The sequence below is a fragment of the Elephas maximus genome, chromosome 26, assembly GCF_024166365.1.
Source record: "Elephas maximus indicus isolate mEleMax1 chromosome 26, mEleMax1 primary haplotype, whole genome shotgun sequence".
In the NCBI taxonomy this organism is placed as follows: Eukaryota; Metazoa; Chordata; class Mammalia; order Proboscidea; family Elephantidae; genus Elephas; species Elephas maximus.
This window is the reverse complement of record NC_064844.1, coordinates 42714323-42733592: the sequence shown is the minus strand read 5'-3', so window position 1 is coordinate 42733592 and position 19270 is coordinate 42714323. Positions and strand designations below refer to the sequence as shown.

General features: G+C 38.3%; 1 protein-coding gene across 3 annotated transcripts in view; it reads left to right on the top strand.

Annotated features, from left to right (window-relative positions):
* The window catches only part of PPP2R3A (protein phosphatase 2 regulatory subunit B''alpha), a 281206-nt gene that overhangs the window by 123595 nt on the left and 138341 nt on the right, over positions 1–19270 (top strand). For 2 of the 3 annotated variants that reach the window (XM_049870478.1, XM_049870479.1), the window contains exon 4: positions 15940–16206. In XM_049870478.1, coding sequence (XP_049726435.1) covers positions 15940–16206 — 267 coding nt within the window. Of the gene's footprint in view, positions 1–11142; positions 11756–15939; positions 16207–19270 lie in introns of those variants that run through there. The other variant, XM_049870480.1, reaches the window with a different exon arrangement.

Genomic DNA, 19270 nt, shown 5'->3' with positions numbered 1-19270 from the left:
CATTTGTTGACCGATATCTACTTTCAATTTCTTTAAAGGGAAGAGGGAACTTAAAGTCAGTAGTGAAGCAATTTAAATGTAAACATCTATATTTTAATGGTTTTTGCCCTTTCTCTGGACCATACTTAATTCTGCAGCAGATTTTGAGTAGTTTGCCTTTACTGTCTTTTTTTTATACTTTTTATTGTGCTTTCAGTGAAAGTTTACAAATCAAGTCAGTCTCTCACACAAAAACCCATATACACCTTGCTACATACTTCCAATTACTCTCCCCCTAATGAGACAGCCCACTCTCTCCCTCCACTCTCTCTTTTTGTGTCCATTTCACCAGCTTCTAACCCCCTCCACCCTCTCATCTCCCCTCCAGGCAGGAGATGCCAACATAGTCTCAAGTGTCCACCTGATCCAAGAAGCTCGCTCCTCACCAGCATCCCTCTCCAACCCATTGTCCAGTCCAGTCCAGTCCATGTCTGAAGAGTTGGCTTCAGGAATGGTTCCTGTCCTAGGCCAACAGAAGGTCTGGGGGCCATGGCCACCGGGGTCCTTCCAGTCTCAGTCAGACCATAAAGTCTGGTCTTCTTATGAGAATTTGGGGTCTGCATCCCACTGCTCTCCTACTCCCTCAGGGGCTCTCTGTTGTGTTCCCTCTCAGGGCAGCCATTGGTTGTAGCTGGGCACCATCTAGTACTTCTGGTCTCAGGATGACGTAGTCTCTGGTTCATGTGTCCCTTTCTGTCTCTTGGGCTCGTAATCACCCTGTGTCCTTGGTGTTCTTCATTCTCCTTTGATCCAGGTAGGTTGAGACCAGTTGATGCATCTTAGATGGCTGCTTGCTAGCATTTAAGACCCCAGATGCCACTCTTCAAAGTGGGATGCAGAATGTTTTCTTAATAGATTTTATTATGTCAGTTGACTTAGATGTCCCCTGAAACCATGGTCTCCAGACCCCTGCCACTGCGATGCTGGCCTTCAAAGCATTCAGTTTATTCAGGAAACATCTTTTATTTTGGTTTATTCCAATTGTGCTGACCTCCCTTGTATTGTGTGCTGTCTTTCCCTTCACTTAAAGTAGTTCCTATCTACTATCTAAATAGCGAATGCCCCTCTCCCACCTCCTCCCTCCCCCCTCTCCTAAACACAAAAGAATATTTTCTTCTGAGTTTAAACTGTTTCTCAAGTTCTTATAATAATGGTCTTATACAATATTTGTCCTTTCACAACTGACCAGTTTCACTGAGCATAATGCCTTCCAGGTTCCTCCATGTTCTGAAATGTTCCACAGATTCCTCAGTGTTCTTTATCGATGCGTAGTGTTCCATTGTGTGAATATACCATAATTTATTTATCCATTCATCCATTGATGGACACCTTGGTTTCTTCCATCGTTTTTCTATTGTAAACAGTGCTGCAGTAAACATGGGTGTGCATATATCTGTTCCTGTAAAGGTCTTATTTCTCTGGGATATGTTCAAAGGAGTGGGATTGCTAGATTGTATGGTAGTTCTATTTCTGGCTTTTTAAGGAAGTGTGAAATCGATTTCCAAAGTGGTTGTACCGTTTGACATTCCCACCAGCAGTTCCAATGTCTCCACAGCCTTTCCAACATTTATTATTTTGTGTTTTTTGGATTAATGCCAGCCTTGTTGGAGTGAGATGAAATCTCATTGTAGTTTTGATCTGCATTTCCCTAATGGCTAATGATCATGAACATTTCCTCATATATCTGTTAGCTACCTGAATGTCGTCTTTAGTGAAGTGTCTTTGTATTTTTTGTCCATTTTTTTATTGGGATGTTTGTCTTTTTTGTAGTTAAGTTTTTGCAGTATCATGTAGATTTTAGAGCTCAGGCGCTGATCAGAAATATCATTACTAAAAACTTTCTCCCAGTCTGTAGGTAGTCTTTTCACTCGTTTGGTGAAGTCTTTGGATGAGCTTAGGTGTTTGATTTTAGGAGCTTCCAGGTATCTAGTTTTTCTTCTGCATTGTTAGTAATGTTTTGTATACTGTTTATGCCATGTATTAGGGCTCCTAATGTTGTCCCTATTTTTTCTTCCATGATCTTTATCGTTTTAGATTTTATATTTAGGTCTTTGATCCATTTTGAGTTAGTTTTTGTGCATGGAGTGAGGTATGGGTTTTGTTTCATTTTTTTGCAGATGGATATCCAGTTATGCCAGCACCATTTGTTAAAAAGACTGTCTTTTCCCAATTTAACTGTTTTGGGGCCTTTGTCAAATATCAACTGCTCATATGTGGATGGGTTTATGTCTGGATTCTCAATTCTGTTCCATTGGTCCATGGATCTGTTGTTGTACCAGTACCAGGCTGTTTTCACTACTGTGTCAGTATAATAGATTCTAAAATCAGGTAAAGTAAGGGCTCCTACTTTGTTCTTCTTTTTCAGTAATGCCTTATTTATCCTGGGCCTCTTTCCCTTCCATATGAAATTGGTGATTTGTTTCTCCATCTCATTAAAGAATTTCTTTGGGATTTGGATTGGAATTGCATTAAATGCATTGGTCGTTTTTTGTAGAATATTGATTTTTAAAATGTTAAGTCTTCCTATCCATGAGCAAGGTATGTTCTTCCACTTATGTAAGTCTCTTTTGGTTTCTTGCAGAAGTGTACTGTAGTTTTCTTTGTATAAGTCTTTTCATCTCTGGTACGATTTATTCCTAAGTATTTTATCTTCTTGGTGGCTACTGTAAACGGCATTGATTTGGTGATTTCCTCTTCGATGTTCTTTTTGTTGGTGTAGAAGAACCCAACTGATTTTTGTATGTTTATCTTGTATCCCGATACTCTGCTGAACTCTTCTATTAGTTTCAGTAGTTTTCTGGAGGATTCCTTAGGGTTTTCTGTGTATAAGATCATGTCATCTGCAAATAGAGATTCTTTTACTTCTTCCTTGCCAATCTGGATGCCCTTTATTTCTTTATCTAGCCTAATTGCTCTGGCTAGGACTTCCAGCACAATGTTGAATAAGAGTGATGATAAAGGTCATCCTTGTCTGGTTCCCAATCTCAGTGGGAATGTTTTCAGGCTCTCTCCATTTAGGGAGATGTTGGCTCTTGGCTTTGTATAAATGCCCTTTATTGTGTTGAGAAAATTTTCCTTCTGTTCCTATTTTGCTGAGAGTTTTTATCTTGAATGAGTGTTGAACTTTGTCAAATGCCTTTTCTGCATCAATTGATAAAATCATGTGATTCTTGTCTTTTATTTATGTGGTGGATTACATTAATTGTTTTTCTTTAATGTTGAACCATCCCTGTATACCTGGTATGAATCCCACTTGGTCATGGTGAATTATTTTTTTGATATGTTGTTGAATTCTATTGGCTAGAATTTTGTTGAGGATTTTTGCATCTACATTCATGAGGGATATAGGTCTATAATTTTCTTTTCTTTTGGTGTCTACCTGGCTTTGGTATCAGGGTTATGGTGGATTCATAGAATGAGTTTTGTAGTATTCCATCCTTTTCTATGCTCTGAAATACCTTTAGTAATAGTGGTGTTAACTCTTCTCTGAAAATTTGGTAGAACTCTGCAGTGAAGCCCTCCGGACTAGGGCTTCTTTTTGTTGGGAGTTTTTTGATTACCTTTTCAGTCTCTTCTTTTGTTATGGGTCTATTTAGTTGTTCTACCTCTGTTTGTTTTAGTTTAGGTAGGTAGTGTGTTTCTAGGAATTCATCCATTTATTCTAGCTTTTCAAATTTGTTTGAGTATAGTTGTTCATAGCAATCTGATAGGATTCTTTTCATTTCAGTTGTGTCGGTTGTAATATTGCCCATCTCATTTCTTATTCGGGCTGTTTTCCTCATCTCCTGTTTTTCTTTTGTCAGTTTGGCCAATGGTTTATCAACTTTTTGAGTTTTTTCAAAAAACCAGCTTTTGGTCTTGTTAATTTTTTCAGTTGTTTTTGTTTTCTATTTCATTTAGCTTTGCTCTAATTTTTATTATTTGTTTTCTTCTGGTGCCTGTGGGTTTCTTTTGTTGCTCTCTTTCTATTTGTTCAAGTTGTAGGGATAATTCTTTGATTTTGGCCGTTTCTTCTTTTTGGAAGTGTGCATTTATTCATATAAATTGACCTCTGATCACTGCTTTTGCTGTGTCCCAAAGGTTCTGATAGGAAGTGTTTTTGTTCTCATTGGATTCTACGAATTTCTTTATTCCATCCTTAATGTCTTGTATGATGCAGTCTTTTTTGAGCAGAGTATTGTTCAGTTTCCAAGTGTTTGATTTCTTTTCCCTGCTTTTCCTGTTACTGATTTCCACTTTTATGGCCTTATGGCCAGAGAAGAAGCTTTGTAATATTTCAATGTTTTGGATTCTCCTAAGGCTTGCTTTATGACCTAATATGTGGCCTATTATAGAGAATGTTCCATGTGCACTAGGAAAGAAAGTATAGTTGGTTGCTGTTGGGTGGAGTGTTCTGTATATGTCTACGAGGTCAGGTTGGTTGATTGTGGCATTTAGATCTTCCGTGTATTTATTGAGCTTCTTTCTGGATGTCCTGTCCTTCACCGAAAGTGGTTTGTTGAAGTCTCCTACTATTATTGTGGAGCTGTGTATCTCACTTTTCAATGCTGATAGAGTTTGTTTTATGTATCTTGCAGTCGTGTCATTGGGTGCATAAATATTTAATATGATTATATCTTCTTGGTGTATTGTCCCTTTAATCATTATATAATGTCCTTCCTTATCCTTTCTGATGGATTTAACTTTAAAGTCTATTTTGTCAGAAATTAATATTGCCACTCCTGCTTTGTTTTGATTATTGTTTGCTTGATATATTTTTTTCCATCCTTTGAGTTTTAGTTTGTGTCTCTAAGGTATGTCTTTTGTAGGCAGCATTTTGACAGATCTTGTTTTTTAATCCGTTCTGCCACTCTCTGTCTCTTTATTGGTGCATTTAGTCCATTTACATTCAGGGTAATTGTGGATAGGTATGAATTTAGTGCTGTCATTTTGATGTCTTTTTCTGTGTGTTGACAACTTCTTTTTCCCACTTGATTTTATGTGCTGAGTAGATTTTCTTTGTATATTGTCCTTTCCTCTTTTTTTCTTCTTATTCATTGTTGTTGATTTTTTTTCTGCTGAGTCTATATTTTTCCCTTGTAATTTATTTTGATAAGTAGGATAGTTTGTCTCCTTTGTGGTTACCTTATTAATTACCCCTATTTTTCTAAATTTCAAACTACCTTTTCTTTCTTTGTATCGCCATATCTTCCTCTCCATATGGGAGGTTAATGATTACATTTCTTAGTCCTTCTTTATTATTTTAATGTTGTCTTTTATATAATAACATCGCCTTTACCCTGTGTTGGGCTTTTTTTTTTTTTTTTTTTTTTTTTTATTCTTGCCCTTTTTTGGCGGGGGGATTTCCCTGTTTGGGTTGACTTCTGGTTGCTCTGCCCAGTGTTCCACCCTTGGGTCGATTCGTGATATTATTCATTTTCTAACCAAAGATCTCCGTTTAGTATTTCTGGTAGTTTTGATCTGGTTTTTACGAATTCTCTCAATTTGTGTTTATCTGGAAATGTCTTAATTTCACCTTCATATTTAAGAGACAGTTTTGATGGATATATGATTCTTGGCAGGCAGTTTTTTTCCTTCAATTTTTTAAATATGTCATCCCATTGCCTTCTTGCCTGCATGGTTTCTGCCGGGTATTCCAAACTTAATCTTATTGGATTTCCCTTGTAGGTGACTTTTCTTTTATCCTTCACTGCTCTTACAATTCTCTCTTTATCTTTGGTTTTGGTAAGCTTCATTATGTCTTGGTGACTACTCTGTCCTATAGGGTCGCTATGAGTCGGAATCTACTCGACGGCAGTGGGTTTTGGTGACTTTCTTTTAAGATCTACCTTTTAAGGAGTTCGATGAGCATCTTGAATAGATATCTTCTCATCTTTCACAATATCAGGGAAGTTTTCTGCCAACAAATCCTCAACAATTTTCTCTGTATTTTCTGTTATCCCTCCCTGTTCTGGTATTTCAGTCACTCGTAGGTTATTCCTCTTGATAGAGGCCCACATGATTCTTAAGATTTCTTCATTTTTTTTAATTCTTTTCTGTGATTTTTCTTCAAATATATTAATGTCAAGCAATTTATCTTCGGGTTCAGAAATTCTAGCTTCTACTTGCTCAGTTCTGGTCCTCTGACTTTCTATTATCTAATTCTGTAATTTTATTGTTAATCTTATGAATTTCTGATTACTGTCTGACTATAGATTTTTCCAGGTTATTAAGGTTTTCATTATGTTCCTGAATAATCTTTCTGATTTCTTCAGTTGCTTTATCTGTGTTTTCCTTGGCTTGTTCTGTGTATTGCTTCATTTCCTTCCTGATGTCTTGAAGGGGTCTGTGTATTAAACTTTTGTGTTCTGCATCTGGTAATTCCAGGAATGCACTTTCATCTAAAAGATCCCTGGATTTTTTGTTTTGAGAGCCTGTTGAGATGATCATGGCCTGTTTCTTTCTGTGACTTGATATTGACTATTGTTTCCAAGCCATCTATAAGTTATTGTATTAGTTTATGCTTGCTTACTGTGTCACAGCTGCTTGCTTTGTTTTGTTTTGGGATAGTCTTATGGGTTGCTTGAGTGAGCTAGCTTGATTATTTTCGCCTTGGAGCTCTGGTGTCCTGTCTCCAGCTGGCTATAGCTGTTATCAGGTATATCAGTCTAGGAGTCCACTCGGTTTTCTTGTATAAATTCAGCTCAGGTTTCCAGGTAGCTGATATCAAGTGTGTAGTACAGGCTCTGTCCTACAGTCTCAGAGGGGCAGGGGTGATTGGCGTATATACCCGTATCTGATTGCAGCAGGGGGTCACGCTCTGAACAAGGCAGGGGACTGAGAACTGACCCCCAGGTATCTCTGAGGAAAACGCATCTCTGTTCCCTAGGGCGTGCTGGAGGGTGGGCTCTGCTGGGAGACAATGGGCACCCAATGTTTTTGTTTTAAGGACTGGGAGTTACCAGTTATCCCTGGAACCCTGTCATGGGTGGCTGGGCAACCCAAGTGGAGCCACCAGTCCTTATGTCCCTGATGTGGGTAGTTGAGGACCTTGTTTATTAGGCAAAGTAATGTCAAACATCAAACACCCACCTCTCCACCACACAGCTGAAATGGTTGGAGTTTGCCAACAAGGGCCTATTCTCCCGAAATAGGCCCACGCAGGTCCATGCAGAAGGGAAAGGTGTTCAAGGTCCCTGGACGGTTTATGTCTGGACAGGAGCCACTTCTGTTCTGAGCTCCCCCAGTTAATGGAGCTAGCAAATTTTCTTTCCCCCCCAGTTGCAAATTTTTTCCTTCCCCAAGCCAGGAGGATGGCTCTAGGTGCTCAACAGGGCCCATCTCAGGCCCAGAGATTCAGCCACTGGACTTGGCTTATGGTTGGGTATCACAGTAAAATATACGCAAGTACTAGCTTTTGCTGAGAGTGCCCTTCTCCTCATGTTCCGGAGGTGTGAATGGGCTTTGCGGCTGGCTGCTTCTCCCTGAGGAAACTGTGGCTGAACGCTAGTACCGGCTGTCGCCACTGCTCCAGGAATGGTGCCTGAGGGCTCCGCACGATTCAGGTCCGGTAACTCCTCTCCACTTCTGAACAGTCTCTACCTTCCCCTGCCCCTCAGTTCGTTGTCTGAGCTTGCCTTTGATGCTCAGGGCGCCCAGCTTGTCACAAATATACTCGTTTCACTTGTTTTTTCGAGTCTTTGTCATAAAGAGGGCCAGCTGGACGCATCTGTCTATTCCATCATCTTGACTCTGCCCTCCTTTACTGTGTTTTTATAAAGCATTCGACTTTATTTTAAAAACAACTCAATTTTTTTACACTCATATCCTTAGTTTATGTAATTGAATTGAGTAATTAGTGTAAAAAAATATAACCGGCATAAACAGGATGGGGACAAACACAACTGATTCTTAGTAAAGCATACAACTCAACTGCTAAGATTAGAAATGTGAGCACATACCAGAAAGCAGCCTACTTGCCATGAATTATTATGCCATGGGCATTGGATGCTGTGTTTTATGGAAGAATTGAAGATCATTGGCTAATCCAGAGAATTAGTTAAGTGGAGGTCATTTAAGAGATTCTAAGTATTTCATTAAGTGGTGTATATACAGACTAAATTAAGAATTACATGAAACAGGCTTAGCCAGGAAAACCTTAATTAAAGTCGGTGAAATTTGAGTGGGATTTTACAGGATGATTAGAGTATGTGGAGCCTTGGTGGCACAGCGGTTACGTGCTCAGCTGCTAACCAAAAGGTCAGCAATTAGAACATACCAGCCACTCTGCAGGACAAAGATGTGGCAGTCTGTTTCCAAAAGGATTACAGCCTGGGAAACCCTATAGTTCTACTCTGCCCTATAGGATCACTATGAGTCGAATAATGAAGGCTAGAGTAATGAAGAGGTTGGCCTTCCTGAAGCCAAGAGTTGTTATTGGGGGGATGGGGAGGGTGGAATACAACTTGAGGTGTGGTTTAATGGAATAGGCATTGAACCATAAGTCTAAAAACATAGTTTCATTCATTTAACAAACTTTTTTGACATTTTAATTTGGAGATAAATACCGAGAGAAGATGGGGGTATCCTAGGCAGGAGGGTAAGGAAAAAATATATGGGAAAACTACCTAGCTGAAAGAGTTAATGTGTAAACACATTGAGGGAAAAATAAGGAAGGGCCCAGGTTGAAGCATTAGTCCAGTGGTTCTTAATCGGAATTGTTTTTCAAACATAGTATATATTGAGAGATTTCAGGTGAGATTTTGTCCGAGCAGAGGCTTCCACAACTTAAAAAAAAAAAAAAAGAAAAGCCACAGGTTTAGACATATAAGTCAAATGTATACATTATAAAGAACCGTCAGAATGTTTTGAAAGGAATTGAAAAAAGCTGACTTACTTAAGTTGTGGAAAACCAAAGAATTTAATTCCCACTTGTTCTAGTCATCTAGTGCTGCTATAATGGAAATACCACAAGTGGGTGGCTTTAACAAAGAGAAATTTATCCTCTCACAGTCCAGTAGGCTAGAAGTCTGAATTTAGAACGTGGGCTGTAGGGGAAGGCTTTCTGTCTTTGTCAGCTCTGCAGGAAGGTCCTTGTCATCAGTCTTTCCTTGGTCAGGGAGCATCTCAGTACAGGAACCTCAGATCCAAAGGATGTGCTCTTGGTGGTGTGCTTTCTTGGTGGTGTGAGGTCCCCCCTCTCTGATTGCTTCCGTTTCCATTTTATTTTCTTGAGAGATAAAAAGTGGTGCAGGCCACACCCCAGGGAAACTCCCTTTACAATGGATCAGGGATATGACCTGGGCAAGGGTGTTACAGTCCCACCCTAATCCTCTTTAACATAGAATTACAATTACAAGGGTCCCAACTCACCTGGAGCAAAGAAGAATGAAGAACGCCAAAGATACAAGGAGATTATGAGCTGAAGAGACAGAAAGGACCACATAAACCAAAGACTACATCAGTCTGAGAGCAGAAGAACTAGATGGTGCCCAGCTACAACCGATGACTGCCCTGACAGGGAACACAACAGAGAACCCCTGAGGGAGCAGGAGAGCAGTGGGATGTAGACCCCAAATTCTCATGAAAAGACCAGACTTAATGGTCTGACTGAGACTAGAAGTACCCCAGAGGTCATGGTCCCTAGACCTTCTGTTACCCCAAGACAAGAACCATTCCCAAAGCCAACTCTTCAAACAGGGATTGAACTGGACTATGGGATAGAAAATGATACTGGTTAAGAATGAGCTTCTTGGATCAAGTAGACACATGAGACTATGTTGGCATCTCCTGTCTGGAGGGGAGACGAGAGGGTGGAGGGGGTCAGAAGCTAGCCGAATGGACACGAAAGCAGAGTGTGGAGGGAGTGTGCCATCTCATTAGGGTGAGAGCAATTAGGAGTATATAGCAAGGTGTATATAAATTTTTGTATGAGAGACAGACTTGATTTGTAAGCTACCACTTAAAGCACAATAAATTTAAAAAAAAAAAAATCACAGTTACAAAATGAAGGACAACCACACAATACTGGGAATCATGGCCTAACCAAATTGACACATATTTTTGGGGAACACAATTCAATCCATGACACCACTATACTAAACAAGGATTTGATAGAATTGCGTTTTTTTTTTTTTTTTGTAATGATACTTAGTTTGTATTTTCTAGCAATGAAAAATACACTGAAATATGAATACTAAACATGAGAGAATACTTGAAGGTACATTTCTAAGTAACTATATGAGGGCAGATTTAGATCTATGATAAAACAATGGAACATTTTATGAATCTCAGATGATTTCATTAAAGCTCCTCAGAGGAAAAAAAAAGTCTCATAAATTCAAGATGTTTTATGTTACTGGTATTTGGTCATCCTTTATACCCTTATTTTAGCCAAAGATTTTTTATATGACTTATTTTTTGTTATTGTTTAGAAGATACACAGCAAAACATACACCAGCTCAATAGTTTCTACATGTACCATTCAGTGACATTGACTATATTGAGTTGTGCAACTATTATCACCCTCCTTTTCTGCGTTGTTCCTCCCCCATTAACATAAACTCATTGCCCCCTAAGATGTCCTATCTTATTTTTCAAGTTGTTGTTGTCAGTTTGATCCCATATAGATAGCTCTTAAAAGAGCATATTGCTCATGGCAGTTGTTTTTTTACTAGTTAACCTAAGCTATTTTTTGGTTTTAGGAAGACTTAAGGGGATGTTTTTGGTTTAAGGTTTAAAGATTATTTTAGCCAAATATTGCTCTTATTTATATGTGCCTAAAGCTTCTTTCTTATCACATTCAGTTGTTCCAGTCTCTTAACTGACACTTTTTACAATAAATTTTCAAATGTATCCAAATATATGTGATAACTAAAATAGTTTTCTGCCAAAAAAAAAAAATCTGATTTTTAAATCTGAGACCAATAATTTATCATTTGGGAATGAAAGATTGTGTTTATCTGCATATTTGGATCAGATAGGTTTAGAGATTTAGATATTTCATTCCCCTTCAAATAAGAAAAGCAAGGTTATTCTTAAAATGATTGTTTCAAATTTGAAGTACAGCCTGTTCTTCATGAAATATTAAATAACAAGAGCAAAAAGTGCTACACATACTCTTTTTCTCCTAGTTGGAGGAGAAACTGTTTTCTGTGGATTGACACCTTATGTACTCTGAGTTTGAGAAGTTAGCATTATCTGAGAAGTTGCTATTTTTAGGTCCAGCTGTAATGTTTCTAACTTTGGTGCTGGGGTAGTGGGTGCTTCCTTTCCCAGAAGGCTCTGTATTCTCAACATGTATAGGTCAATTTGACATCAAGTTACCGACAAGGAGCAACTAGGTCATTATAGGCTGTGTTTCTAACTTGAAAATTATGAGCAGGTATTGGGAGCCACAGGCTGTATTTGGGAACCAGCTGCATGTCAGTACAAGCATGGATTGTGGTTCCTGGAGGCTGGGAAAACACAATGCGTGAACTTAATTTGTTTGGGAGATAAGAAGAAAAAAAATATCTTTCTACTTGACAAGATTGACAGCTAATTAAATCTGACTCTCTTCAGACGTGTGCTGGACAGTTTCTAAGTAAACGTTCACTTTTCAAAGATGATGATCAAGGAGACATCTCTACGGAGGGACCCGGATTTAAGGGGAGAGTTAGCTTTCCTGGCAAGGGGCTGTGATTTTGTTCTCCCATCACGGTTTAAGAAGCGGCTGAAGTCATTTCAGCAGGCACAGGTTTGAAACTTGGGTGTTTCTTTTCAAATATTTCTATTACTAATAAAACTGCACCCAGTGAACTAACTTAAAACAAATAATTTTACAGCTCACTTGTATCTTGATACTAGATCAAAGAGTTAATCTGTGTACTCTATTCAGCTATTTGCAGAAAGCTATTTGTAGAGAGATTCCAACAGGTTTAAAAATAGACCTTCTGGACCTGGAGTACAGTACTCACATTTTTCTCTTGTAGAAAGGGAATCCAGTTTTAGAGACAATAGATAAAAACAAATATTTTACAATTTAGTGGAAAGAATAGTAGAATTTTTAATAGAAATATCTTCGGGAAACTAGTATTTCTGTGTTAAAAAGCTTTGTTTTTAGACCAGTAGTCTGTTTGTATTAGCACAGATACATCTGTAATGAATGTTTTAAAAGAATATTGATCCTGGTAACATTTTTTTTTTTTTTGAGGAAGAATTATTCTTATATAGAGACAATTCGTGTGTGTATAATATGTATTATAGATAATGAAGGATGGCGGTTACTTCTAGATTGTGAAAGAATGTTCTTCCTCAGCAAGCTCTGAGATTGAATCATTTCTGCTTGAGATGACATGCTTTTCAGAACCCATGCTTTCTTGCTTACAACCTTATCACCAATGTCACTGCAAAAGAGTTACCTCACATTGAGTACAATACAAATCAAGGGCTATATGAATAATAAAATTTTTTTTTTTTTTTTTTTTTATGAATAATGGCTGTCCAGAATCCAGGCAAAAATCCTTATCATAGTGATTCTGACCCAGAGTCCCTTCAAATTATTTGGGTGAAATTGCTCTTTTTGTAGATCAAAAATGGTCAAATAGTTTAGGGATACTATTCAGAATGAATATCTAAATGATTCTGTATTTATAATGAAAAACTAAAATGAAGAATTGAGATACTTTATCCAGCTAATTCTAACCAAAAAAAAAGGAGGGGGGGAGGGAGTATATTTTCATGCTGCTCCTAGATTTGAATGAAACAGCTATGTTCAAAATGAGCTGATCCTAAACTTGCCAGTAAATTTGGCAAAATTTATATTACTAGGTTTTATTCTATAAGGTCTGTAAAGGATAGTTTTATTAAACTACTTTAAGGTTTAAATTATGTGTCTCATATTGAACTCAATGAAAAATAGATACAACTGAGAGTTCAAAGTAAATGTTTTGTTTTACTTTTAAATATTAACATCAGTTTTATTAACTACGGAATTAACCAATTAACTTGCCTATTTGTGAATTGCTATGTCGAGAACAACATTAAGGAAAACAGAGTAGAATATTGTATAATTGAGTATTTTTCCATTCAGATGAAAACTTTGAGAGATAGCCAGAGTTGGTTGTGAAAGTCACTTATTTCTGTCAGAGTAAAAGTATAGCATTAACACTGAAGTTTATATTACACCTCCTGCCCTAGCATGCGTTCACTAGACTATCGGATTTTATGCCCACTGGCACCTGTGTTCTTAATCTTAGGTCATAACCACCCTGAAATTATCCAGTGGATATCACACCATGGGAAACATTTTGGGTGGGGGGAGATAATTTTGATAATTTTACACTTGCAGTCTCACAAACCTCGTTCATCGTAGAATAATAGAAAGGAAACGACACTAATATAAATAACCTAGGTAAAGACCCTAAAGAATTATATGCCTTACTTTAGAACTTTAAGAGCACCTTCTACTTTTATTGACTCATAGGTCTAAGTAATAATATTTGTAGATTTAGGATTAAGGCAAAGAGAAATATTTACTTAAAACAGATGATCAGTTTGTTAAAGCAAAAGTGGTTTGTAAACTTGAGATTGCTTTTAAAATATAAATGACTGTTTTATTTATTGAATCCAAATGACCATGCCAAGTTATATTTAAGCTTTTGAGAACCCCACCCTTTGGCCTAGTCACTCATTTTCTTAAATGGAGACAAATCTTTGTCCAGCACTGTTCTAACCTTTTATCTATGTTATATCATGTAATTTCATTTAATCTTCACAACAACCCTTTAAGAAGTAGATGTTATAATTCCTGTTTTATTATTGAGGTTCTAAAAAGTTAAATAATTTTCCCAAGGTCACAGAGAGAGTAAGCCATCACTGTTTTCTATTTTTTTCATGTTTCTTTGGTGTCATCCCCTTTTGTGCTGTTTCTCCTTTGAGTATTATATGTGTAATATGCTGATACTGCAGCAAAGGCATGGTATGACACCTGTCCTTCATATGCTCAGTAGTATTCATACATGAGCAGACTGTATGTATTAATATCAGATATTAATACGTGGGAAATGGGCCATATGTAACAAAAGGAGAGAGTTAAAACATATTCATCACATGTTTGTGTGAGTGAAGCTTATCTCCCTATAATTCTCATAATTCTCTAGGGCAGTTAAGATTTTTATCCTGAATTTAAAGATCCTATTAGATGTCAAGGATCCCCAGTGGCAGAGTGGTTAAGAACTTGGCTGCTCACCAAAAAAAGTTGGCAGTTCGAATCCACCAGAAACTCCTTGGAAACCCTATGGGGCAGTTCTACTCTGTCTTACAGGGTCACTATAAGTCAGAATCAACTCAACAGCAAGGGGTTTTTGGTATATGTCAAAAGGAGCCCTGGTGGTGCAGTGGCTAAGCACGTGGCTACTAACTGAAAGGTAGTTCGAATCCACCAGCCACTCTGCGGGAGAAAGATGTGGCATGCCATCTGCTTCTATAAAGAGTTACAGCGTTGAAACCTTTTGGGGCAGTCGTACCTTGTCTTTTAAGATCACTGTGAGTCAGAATTGACTCACCAGCAATGGGTTTGGTTTTTGAGGGGTTATTATATGTCAAAAGGAATATGATACCCAGGTCTACTTATGGGTAAATTATTGTTCAACTTTAGGGATAGCATTATGGTGATTTAAGGTAGTAGAATAGAGCAGTTCTTTGTGTTCACAGTGAATTTTAAATCTAGCTAGTCAACAGTCATGTCCACCTTTCTTGCTTTACGTAGCACCTCATACAGTGCTCATGAGCCTTATAATTAAGTGCAGAAATTAAAACTTTGAAAATCTTCGTGGATTTCTTTTTGCTTTTTCTGCTGAGACTCTCAGAACTGAATTTAGTGTTCACTGATGAAATTAACTGCCTCAGTGCTGATGTACCTCCTCTCCCCTTCTCTACAGTTATGGATAATCTCAATCTCCCCATCTCTATCCCCCACTTTTTTGAACTCTCCTTTCTTGTATGTCGTTATGGTATGCCACAGATCTTTTTTGGAAAAAAGGAAGAATATAAACTATAAATGAGTTAATTGTAAAGCAAATTTGGCTGTGATGAAATTAATGACCATGGTCCTTGGCTATTAGAGCATACCCAAAATGAGAAAACTGTGTATCAGCTCATAAAATATGGTATGTACCTAGTGATAAGTCAGTCAGCCTGGTAGAGGATATTCCAGAACTAAAATGCTTTCATTTTCTTAACAAAGGTTTTCCCAGCATCAGGGACTGGTGATTACACCTAAGCAAAGTCAAACTAAAGAAGGAGGTAAAACCAGCCCCGCCCCTGCAAATACATTTTAGATCTACATATTTAAAAAAATAATTTATTTCTCCCTATTAAGGAGCAGCAGATATTCGCAGAAAGATGAAGAACAGGCTTTAAAAAGAACTAATCAGATTCCAGTGGTCTGAGAATACTCTTCGAAATCCCTTAGTAGGTCAGCTGACATTGCTTTTTGATTATTTTGAAATGTCTGCCAAATTATTAATGGAAAAATACACTGTAAGATGTTTTAAACATAAATACGTGTAAACTGAGCTATTGATAGATAATGAATACTAATTTATTTCATATGGATAAGCCTTCCCTAAAAACATGCTTACTGCCCTCTAGAGTAGGGTGAACCCTTGATCTCTACTGTGCCTAATTGTGGTTTCTTGTTTTTATACCCAACTTCCTTTTGCTACGGCTGCTAACCAAGTGGTCGGCAGTTCGAATCTGCCAGGTGCTCCTTGGAAACTCTATGGGGTGGTTCTACTCTATCCTATAGGGTCGCTATGAGTCGGAATCGACTCGACGGCACTGGGTTTGGTTTTTTTCTTTCCTTTTACTAGTGAGGATTCTCAAGAAGTATACAGTGTTGAGAATTTTTATGTCTCATAATCACATTTTTCCTTCTAGATTCAAAATAAACCAGAAAAGAAACCCGGAACAGCACTTCCACCTCCAGCCACCTTTCCAAGCAGCCCCCAGCCTCTGTCCTCTGTTACTCGTGTGAATAATGTTGTGAGTGCCCCGCTGTCTGTAAACATTCCCCAGTTCTACTTTCCTGAAGGACTCCCAGACACCTGCAGTAATCATGAACAAACTCTGAACAGAATTGAAACAGCTTTCCTGGATATTGAAGATCAGAAAACAGACATACATGAAATGGGGAAGATTGCAAAGGTAATATAATTACTAAATAATTTATAATCTGCCTTTCTCTCCCCGTTTTCACTGCCTTTTTGCTGTTTTTAAGCATGTATAGGTTTTTTCATGTTGAAAAAAATTTGTTTAACCCTAATGCTTCTTTAGCTAATCTTCTTTTGTAGACTCAAAATAAAAATTTTTAAAAACTTGGTGGTTTTCCAGTCCAACTTCCCATTTAATACAGGAATCCATACGACATCACTGACACGTGAATTGATTCTTTGCTTGAGTGCTTTAGTGACTGGAAGCCCACAGCCTTGTTAAGTAGCCCATTCCATTATTAAATATCCCTGCTCGTTAGAAAATTTTCTTTATGTTGGATGGGTCTCTCCCTCCTTGTTCTCACCCGTTGATTATAACTTTTTCCACACAAGAAACCATTAGGCTAGTTCAACACCAACAGGGACCAAGAGTAAATGGATTTGTCACTAGGAAGCAAATCCTTGGTACTTTCTAATATATCTAACTGCTTCTAATTTAAGATCTTAGCCCCTAATGCCAGGTCTACTGTAAAATCCTCAGTAATTGGATTCCACACCTCCAGTCTCCTCCCAGAAGAGTCATTACTGAGTGCGACCATTAGATTCTATTTGATCATGCCATTCCCCAGCTCAATAATCCTCAGGGACCCCCTGGGCTCCCAAGACACCTCCCATACTTCCAAACTTCTCTTCCTGGCATTCCATGGCCCTAGAGGTCTTTTCCAAGCCCATCTAATTGTTCCCTGCATGATCCTGACCTACTTGCCTTCTCTCAGGCATGCCTCTACCTTTGGGCTGTCGTAGTTCTCCCCTTGAAAATGGAGTTCCACTCCTGCCGACCCCCATGTCATCTATCTTCAAGACCTACTTCCGTCATATTTTTTCAGACAAGTCCCTGAACGCCCCACTCCAGTCATGCCCTGCCCTCTCCCCAACTTCTGACCTCACAAAGCATTTGTAATTGCTGTTAAATTATTTATAACTAGAGTGATTTTAAGAGAATGGAAAAGGTTTCTTTCTTTTATTCTTACCCTTTCTACATTCCCCATGTTAGAACTTGCTTATGGATCCCTTAGGTGTTTCTAATAAAAAATAAACTCTTTCATTCCAGAAATAAGAGCTCATCTGTTTTCTACTCTGTTTTACATGGAAGGAAAAGGAATTCCTGCAAGTACATACCTACAGTTGAAAGAACTAGTTCTTATTAGGAGACCGGTCCTCTAACTCCTAGCATGGTACTGTTTCCACTATATGTTATGTTCTGTGAACATATACTAAAATGCCATTAGCTAATTTCCAGTCAGTATCCACCCAAATAAATTGTAAGTACTTTTAGGGCATTGGTTTTTTTCTTACCCAAAGCTTTGAAGATAACTATCACATTCAAGGACATAATCAAGATGGTAAATTATATGGATCGCCTGGAACTCTGAATGCAAATTCAAAAGTTAAAACTTAACAGAGATGAATGAAGTCTATATTTAGAGGTAAAGTATTAACTGCATAAATGCTGAACAGTGTGTCTCCAACATGGCAGCAATTTTTGTGAAAAGAGATCACAGATTGCTTCAGGTAGGCAGACAGGGAGAAACTATTCCGATTAAGGGACATGGTAGTTCCACATTGCAGTACTGGGCTCACCAAGTCTGGAGAGTCAACCCAATTGATTAGTGCCTCACTGTCACAGGCCTGCAGCCTGTCTATATTGGAAGCAGATCCAGCATTCTTCCTCTCAGTCTTCTGAGCCCCTGACTGAGGAGCCCATTCTCTGTGCCTTTCTGCTGCCCTGCCTCCACATCCTTCCTGGTCTGCCCTCCCACCCTTGTATTATGATACCCTGCGCTTCTCCATGATTCTGAGACCTCTGGCACCCTAGAGAGTCAGGGAGCTGAGAGCAGAAAGCCTTAGGACTCCAGGGATGGTCAAAGGAGGTATAGAAAAGAGTGTAGTCATGTCAAGGAAGGGATCTCTGGCTGGTAGGGAAACAGGAAGGACTTGGCTACTCACATATAGTGAATATGGCATCAGGAAAAAACACTGGCATTGAAGCTGATGATGTGGAAAAGATAGATAACAGTTTTGCTTAGCCAAAGTAATAGTTATTTACATAACAATATACTCTTTACCCCTAATCATGTGATACCATGGCCATTGTACATATACATACCTGATTAACTTGTCTGAATTGTACTTGATTAAAGTCTGTTTATGGGTGCCAAGCCTTTGCAGCTCATTGCTCTTAGAGTTTGTCACTTTAGGTAGCAAATTAGACTGCTCATACTTTTACAAAGTTAGAACTGACATTGCGTATAAAAATAGGAAAGTTTGTATAATGACCTCAGAAAATATCTTGAGTTTGTTAGTTTGTATTGTTTTGCTTTTGATTACATGGCATCAGCTCATTTTTGCCTCTTTACTCTTAAAATCGCTTATTTTAAAAATTATATAAGCTTTCTAGTTAGATCTTTTTAACTCCCATTTAACCCAGCTTTTACTTGGCTGTGGCAGTCTGTAGAGTCCCTGGGTGGTACAAACAGTTAAGCGCTTGACTACTAGCTGAAAGGTTAGCTGTTTGAATCCACCAGAGATACCTCGGAAGACTGGCCTGGCAATCTGCTTCCTAAAGGTCATAGCCTTGAAAACCTTATGGAGCAGTTCTGTTCTGCACACATGAGGTCACCGTGAGATGGAACTGACTCAAGGTCAACTAACCACAACAACAAGGCAATCTGTTAGCACTCACTAAGACTCCTTTCTCTTCAGCCAGTCTTTATTATGCAAGCCTTTCCATCTCCAGCACTCAGGGCAGGCTCTTGCTGGTATAGGTGCTAATAAAGATTAGGTGAATGAATGAATTGCTATTATTATGCTTGTACTGTTGCAACGTCTTGGCATAGGAAAAGGAAAGCTTTAAGGAGCAGGGAGGGGAGAGGTTGCCAGGGCAATAAGTGGAAGCTCTTATAGATTGTTATCATTTATAAAGCTATTTGCAAGACTATTAGCTTGAGTTTGCAATCTGCTCTTAATGATTCTTAGGTTTAGCTATAGAGACTGGGATC